General features: G+C 32.7%; 1 protein-coding gene across 1 annotated transcript in view; it reads left to right on the top strand.

Annotated features, from left to right (window-relative positions):
• Positions 1 to 7,927, top strand: part of LOC106465250 (sodium/calcium exchanger 1-like) — an 80,447-nt gene that overhangs the window by 60,569 nt on the left and 11,951 nt on the right. Inside the window, exon 3 of the mRNA XM_013925458.2 lies at positions 5,149 to 5,248. Within this exon, the coding sequence (XP_013780912.1) occupies positions 5,149 to 5,248 (100 nt within the window). The remainder of the gene's footprint in view (positions 1 to 5,148; positions 5,249 to 7,927) is intronic.

Genomic DNA, 7,927 nt, shown 5'->3' with positions numbered 1-7,927 from the left:
AAAGAAGTCAAGTGAGTAGAACACTACAAAGATTTAAGAACAAGCGTAAGTGGTACAAAGAAGTCAAGTGAGTAGAAAACACTACCAATATTTTAAGAACAAGCGTAAGTTTAAAATATTGGTAGTGTTCTACTCACTTGACTTCTTTGTACCAGAACAAGCGTAAGTGGTACAAAGAAGTAAAGTGAATAGAACACTACAAAGATTTTATGAACAAGCGTAAGTGGTACAAAGAAGTCAAGTGAATAGAACACTACCAAGATTTTAAGAAGAAAGTGTAAGTGGTACATTCCTTATAAAAGAAAGAAACGTCATAAACAGTAAAATTTTAAACAATTTCAAATGAAAAAAATAAATCAGTTATATGTAAAGACAACATTTATAATAGTCTGTAATAAATAAAAACCTACTAAAAGGCACTAACGACACACCTACTTCAAGTCTTACTGTCATAAATTAGTTCGTTTCTTTAGCAGTTTATTTGTTAAATTTCGCGTTAGAAGGCTGTCTGCTGTAGCCACTCGTACTTTTCACGTGATAGACTAGAGTAAAGACAACTATTCAACACCACCCACCGCCAACTCTTGGGCTACTCTTTAACCAACGGAAAGTGGGATTGACCGCACATTGTAACGCCCCCATGGCTCAAAAGTTGAGCGTGTTCGATGACGGAATTCGTACCCGCGGGCCATCGATCGCCGATCGATGGCCCTAACCACCGAGCTGTGCCAAGTCGTGACATTCGGAATCCGTGAAGGGTGACATCATACTGGAACAAGATCTCCGGGTTAAATGTTATCAAACAATGTAAAGCGTTATTGCAGTAACGAACAAATATGATTTAAGTCTTGAAATGGTTAGTAAACATATCACACGCAGTCCATTGTTCTAAACAGTTTCCTACATAACTAATACACACCTCAACTCTTTTCATGGCGCTCGTAATCTCGATCAAGCATCTGCTACATCCGTTTACATAGAAATATTTAGAACATCTTGTCATACAAAGTAATTACTTGTCACATACTAAGTAACGTAGTACAACGTGGCTCGCGACTGGCTTCCAAATGAAGTCAAGCTTGGCTTATTCTGTCAGTCTTAACCATAGTGCTGTCACTTGTATTTGGTGTCTTTGTCAAGAAATTATAACTCAGTGTAATTTCTCAAACGTGTTATTGATTTCAGAGAATATTGGACGTTTGATTGAGAGGGTGCCATATTATACTACAACTGATGTAGTCAAAACTGAGATAAATATATAAACATATAGACATTAAGAAAACAATATATTTGGAATGCTCGTTTTTTATTTTTTGTGATACACCGCTTACAAAAAAAATGAGAATTAAAAAATCACTATAATTAATTACAATGAAAAAGTAAGAGCTAATCGGAGAAAAAATAAAGTCTCTCCCCATAAAAAATAGAAAACCTTACTGATGCACTCTTATTAGATTTTCTTTTCTTTCTGTGACGTGCAGATAGGTATAGTATATTATTTAACTTCTTTCTGTGACGTGCAGATAGGTATAGTATATTATTTAACTTCTTTCTGTGACGTGCAGATAGGTATAGTATATTATTTAACTTTTTCTGTGACGTGCTGATAGATATAGTATATTATTTAACCATCCAATTTTGAACATAATACCATCAGTATTCAACCAACCAACAATTTTCCTTCTTTCCTGGTCCGGCATGGTCGCGGGTCCGATTCCCCGTTCCACCAAAATGCTCGCCCTTTCAGCCGTGGGGGTATTATATAGTGACGGTTATTCCAACTATTTGTTGGTAAAAAAGTAGCCCAAGAGTTAGCGGTTGGAGGCAATGATCAGCTGCCTTCGTCTAGTCACTGCTAAATCAGGGACGGACTAGAGCAGATAATCCTCGTGTAGCTTTACGTGAAGTTCAAACCAATCCTTCTTTCTAAAGAAGTTCCGTATTATACTGAAGTACTGAAGAAAACTAAGCACTTTTAGTTGTCGTATGGATAATTGTAATGGAAATGTACTGTCAGTAGAATACACGTCGACGGTGTTACAAAACACATAAAAGGAATTAATAGCTGTATTCTTAAATGTACTATTCTCAAGGGACCACCTATATATTGCTAAACACTGGAAATTTTTGTGAGTTCGCGCTGACTGGAGCACCTATATCTACCGTATATATATATATACATATGCTCAGCTTTGTTGTACACATAAACTATAATTTTCTACTGTGGGTGTATTATAAGAGTGACTGTCAAGTCCTTAGCGAGGAGGATGCCACTGGCTGGTTGCCTCTTTCTGATAATAGTACAAAATTCGGAAGAATTTTCCCAACTAGGTATATCATGACATTCATAATAACATCATAATATTAATGTCAATGAAACACGATTGTCAGAAGAGAATAGCGATGTCAAGTTTTTGGACATCATTCTTCAACTTTCTAACCACGTAACATTTTTTCCCAGAAAATTATGCTTTAAGAAACATTTTTCGTTCTTTTTCCTCTAAATAAGCATTTTTAAGAACCTTTATCGCTGCGAGTTTCTACTATAAAATGAAACGCAAAAACAAGACCACAAGCTTGTTTTTGCCATTTACAATAAACGTTGATATTATATCCTTCTACTCTCTGAAAATGTCGATTTATTATACACTTCAGATGCAGGCCCACTTAAACTTCAAATGTAGCCGATGGCTTGGCGAAAAGGTTCAGTAAATAAACATAGAGGGCGCTGTTATCATTTTCATTGAGAGTGTCACTTTACACTTTCGAAAGGGCATACTTTACTCGAAATGAAATAGCATATAACTTCCGTTGTCTTTTAAACTCAAAATAGCTGGTCTGGATTAAAAAAAAAGCAAACAATAATTATTGGACAACATAGTGTCTGTTTAAAGTATTTACGTTACTGCTATTTTTTGTTCAAGTACCTTCGACAACGACACTTATTGAAAGAGAAATTTCGATCAAAGTGTTGGCTTCTAAATTTCTTTTGTCACAAACTTTGTTGGAGTTTAATACTTTATTTCTCCGTTTTGTACCATTTTATTTGTTCTTGTATCTCTACTTTGTTCCTCGTGCACGTGTTCTCTGTCACTTTCTGTCCAGAATATTGGATTTCCAAAACACATTCCTTCAAAATATAGTGAAAAGAAAAATCAGGTAGTGTCTTTAAACGTTAACATCACGTTTCATGTATCTTCTCCTGTTTTAAGTATCTTAATTCCACATAGTTTTCTTATTAATTTACTTAATTGAGAAGGATGACTAAGATACATAATATACCACGATACAACATGAATAATGACAAAGAAGTAACCAAACACATGAAAGAAACAGTACAATTATGAATTAAATCGCTCTATTTTTATTTGTTTTTCAAATGAAACTTGGAATCTTACTGATTTTTAATAATTTGTTTTTGGTACTGATTCAATAGAATTACAACAGTGATATTTTAGTTTGCTTAGATACAGGAAGAGAGAAGAAACTTGTATTATCATTTGTTCAATTATCAAAATGCACGCTGAAAAATAACTGTGTAAAAATTATAACAAATATGATATTTTGACAAAAACTATATTCACGAAACGACTCGTTGTATCAGCTTTATCAAAGGATCAATCCAATACAACCTAAGCCTGGAAATAAGGAAACAAAATATTTACTCACAACGTTTCGCCCTATCACATTTATTAAATTATCATCCTAGTATTGCAAATGTGAATATTGTAGCGCGTAGAAAATATTGGATTGATAATTAAAATATGTTCCAGAATAGTCCACAATGTGCTATAACAACTACATGAAAATAGGAAAACAATATTTGTGTTGCAAGGATAATCGCTGCAGAAAAGTTTAGGCTCAAAGAGTTTAGGTAAGAAAGTCAGTTGTTTTTTTTTTCACCCCATCTAAGCCTTTATATTACCAAAATAACTATTGGACGATATTTATAGAAAGAAGGAAAAATACATGGTTTCTAAGCAACACATACTGTTAACCCTAATTATAACGATAGTCGGTTTCTAGAGGTGATACCACTCCTTTGTGTAATTCAAAGTGAAGACTATATTTCGCACTTTTAATCAAATCACTTCTGCACTCGAGTTTCCACTTTTAAACATATCGTCGTTAGGTCTATATGTAAAAAGAATGATCGGGAACTCGCTTAATTTAAGGTAGTAATATTTTTTTTATTGCAGAAACTGTAAACATTTCACAAGAATCTCTTGTCAAAATCATTAGCGAAAACTATAGGAACTAAAGTGTTGTGGATGATTGTGATCTTCGGAATACTCTTAAATATCTATATTTTAAATTATACGCCCCCTAGCGGCACAGCGGTATGTCTACTGACTTACAACGCTAGAAACCGTGTTTCGATACCCTTGATGAGCAGAGCACAGATAGTCCATTGTGTAGCTTTGTGCTTAATTACAAACAAACCAACAAATTTAAATAATAAGAAACTTCTAGAACGCCTCTACAAATGGTTAAATATTAAAAATGTGGCGATGTTAAAGTAATTCGAATATTTATTCAAGTTAAAAATTGGCACAGATTATATTTCAAAGATACGTATATTTAGACATGTTTTTAGAAGATTTATTTAGAAGAGTAATTAAGTATTGCCAAGTACTAGTAACTAAAATCTACAAGAGGATGAGCTTTGCGATATATTTGTCATCGGTAATCACAAAGCTGCACAACCGATTATCTGTGCTGTGACAACGCAGAGATCTAACCCAGAATTTTAGCGTTATGCTTCCTGAATTTTATCGCTGTGCCAACGGGGGCTGGAACAATATATATATATATATACACACACACACACACAAATACATATAAATATATATTTGTTTAAGTAAACTTATAAATTTCTAAAAAAAGTAGAAATAATTCATTTTTGTTTGCTTTTTTGTTTGTTTTCACAAATCTAATTAATCTACACTCAAAATTTATTATATGGACTACCAGCAGTAAGACCCCATCCTTCTCCCTCCCCCGTCGGTGCCTGGACGGTAAGGTTGGGGAATTGTAGCGATTAAATCAAAAGTAAGCTAACAAAGAGAACGATGAGATATAACTTATATTATCTTTGTTATTTGTCACTGTAAATATAAATATATATATAGAATAATTTCTTTTCAGAATACAGTAGACAAGCTGTTTCAAAAAGCTAACGTTTCACTGACAATTGGAACCTCTTCTTGGAAGGAACAATTTGTAGAAGCCATTACTGTCAGCGCAGGTAAGGATCATTTATTTACTAAGCTAATATGTGTTAGAGCTCTGGATTTCGGGAACTGGCGAACCGGGTTCGAATCTTTATACTTTAATGTAAAGGTACGTTATAAGAGTAACGTCCCTTAGTGTGGACGATAGGTACTTGAGTACTGCTGACTATCTGCTTTTCCTTCTGGCCAGTAGTTCAAAATTAGGGTCGGCGACAGATAACCTAAGTACCTAATACAAATATTCAGAAATATAGTTTGTTTGTTTGTAGTTAAGCACAAAGCTACACAATGGGCTATCTGTGCTCTGCCCACCACGGGTATCAAAACCTGGTTTATAGCGTTGTAAGTCCGCAAACATACCACTGTGCCACTGGATGGGGGGCAGTAAATATAGAAAATTGTAGTGATTTTCAGTTAGATCAGACCTTAGTTGAGTAACAAAAATCAACGTATTACTGATCGTTTTACTCTACATAGAACATAACTTCGCAACCTTCTACTTTTTTTTTGTGCGACACAAAAATCAGTAATCTAAGCTCTAACAATGCACTGGTCGCTTTATTTATTTACTTGTTAAAGGTTCTCAAGACGATTTTTGTTCATTGCGTGTGTTTTATGTTTGCTATAGTCATTTTTCTCAAACACACTATGCAAGGCCTCTCACTGAAAATATCAAACAAACAACGTACAAGTGGACAAGAATCGACATTCACTTCTTACGGTGCTGAACGTGACCTAATGATTTGCATGCCCCGTCTGTGAATTCGAGGGTTCATAAAATCTCATTGTATCTAACCAATAAAACCTTCACCACTAAGATATGCCTGAAGCAGTGTTTATAAGATTTCACAGATAACGTTCATAAAGCCTTCAACAGGACACGTCTGAACTATCACAGACACGTTTTCATTGACAACAATAAAAAATGTGTCTGTGATAGCTGACATCTACAAAAAATGTGTCTGTGATAGCTGACATCTCTATAGATATGACGAATACAGTGTGGTTGGAATATTGTATACACTTTTCTAATTCATGAAAATCCATAAAGGGACTAAATAAAGATTGTAGTGTTTAAAAAAATGTAATAGGCCTAATACTTAGGTCTTATGACAAGTATAATTGTAATAATTTCGTCAGCTTATAAAAGGCGTACACACCACAGACATATTTCCACTGTTGTAGATGTCAAGTGCTAACTTTTATTAACAAGCAGGAACAGTCAAAAAATAAGACACTGATTTTATTCATACAGAATTTCTCTGATATGAAATATTTATATAAAGCAAAACCTGTAACTTACATACATATATTATAGTAGTTTACGTATCTACTATTAATTTGGGAGCGACAATGTTTTTTTTGTTTTTTTTTTGTTTACCAAAACCATGCAAAATATTCACATCAGGGGAATTAACAAGATCATGGAGGAATGATTTTATAATTAACTTTTTGTTTGTGGTCTCAGGAATTCTCCCGTCTTACGACGATAGCAAAAACAATAGAAAACGCTATTACACGAAGATTTATTTGAAATAGTCTGGCGTAATTTCAGGAATCCGTTGATAAAAATCAAATTAGGTGATTTTTCACCAAGATGTTTCATTGCCCTTGTTTCCTTCACGATGGTGCTCCTGGCTCTGTTCATTTCCTTTCACTGTAATATTGACTCATTAAGTATTGCCTGGAAGGAATACTTTGTTTATATATACTTAATAAAAATTACAATGAACATAACATTTTTTTTTTATATAAGTCAAACAACACCTAATTTTTGTTCTTATTAGAGCCTTTCTTGTGTGGTTGATTAGGTTCTCGAAGGAAGTTCTGATTAATATATATAATCTAAAAATAAAAGAAAATATTTAATTTGTGCAATTTAAGAATCTAAAAAAGACTTGATATATACAAGTTAATTTTGTTTGTTTGTAATTAAACACAAACCTGCATAATAAACTATCTGTGCTGTGTCCACCAAAACTGTTAAAACTCAGCTTTGAGCGTTATAAGCCGTCAGACTTATCGCTGTACCGCTGGGAGGGCATACAATTTAAGAATCTAAATGAGATTTGATATATACAGTTTATGAATCCAAAAAGACTTAATATATATAATTGAAGAACCCAAAAATAATTAATATACAACTTAAAAATCCGAAAAAGATTTATAATATGCACTTTAAGAATAAAAAATACTTAATACTTACAATTAAAGAACCTAAGTAAAATATTCAATATGTAGAATTTAAGAATTCAAAAAAAATATTTAATATATACAATTTAAGAATTCAGAAAAGACTTAATAAATACAATTAAAAAATCCAACAAAAGATTTAATATATACAATTTAAGAATTCAGAAAAGACTTAATAAATACAATTAAAGAATCCAACAAAAGATTTGATATATACAAGTGAAGAATCCAACAAGAGATTTAATATATACAATTTAAGAATTCAGAAAAGACTTAATAAATACAATTAAAGAATCCAACAAAAGATTTGATATATACAAGTGAAGAATCCAACAAGAGATTTAATATATACAATTTAAGAATTCAGAAAAGACTTAATAAATACAATTAAAGAATCCAACAAAAGATTTGATATATACAAGTGAAGAATCCAACAAGAGATTTAATATATACAATTTAAGAATTCAGAAAAGACTTAATAAATACAATTAAAGAATCCA

The sequence above is a fragment of the Limulus polyphemus genome, unplaced genomic scaffold (genome assembly GCF_000517525.1).
Source record: "Limulus polyphemus unplaced genomic scaffold, Limulus_polyphemus-2.1.2 Scaffold1884, whole genome shotgun sequence".
In the NCBI taxonomy this organism is placed as follows: Eukaryota; Metazoa; Arthropoda; class Merostomata; order Xiphosura; family Limulidae; genus Limulus; species Limulus polyphemus.
Note: the sequence above shows the minus strand (reverse complement) of the source record. Positions and strands in the feature narration are given on the sequence as shown.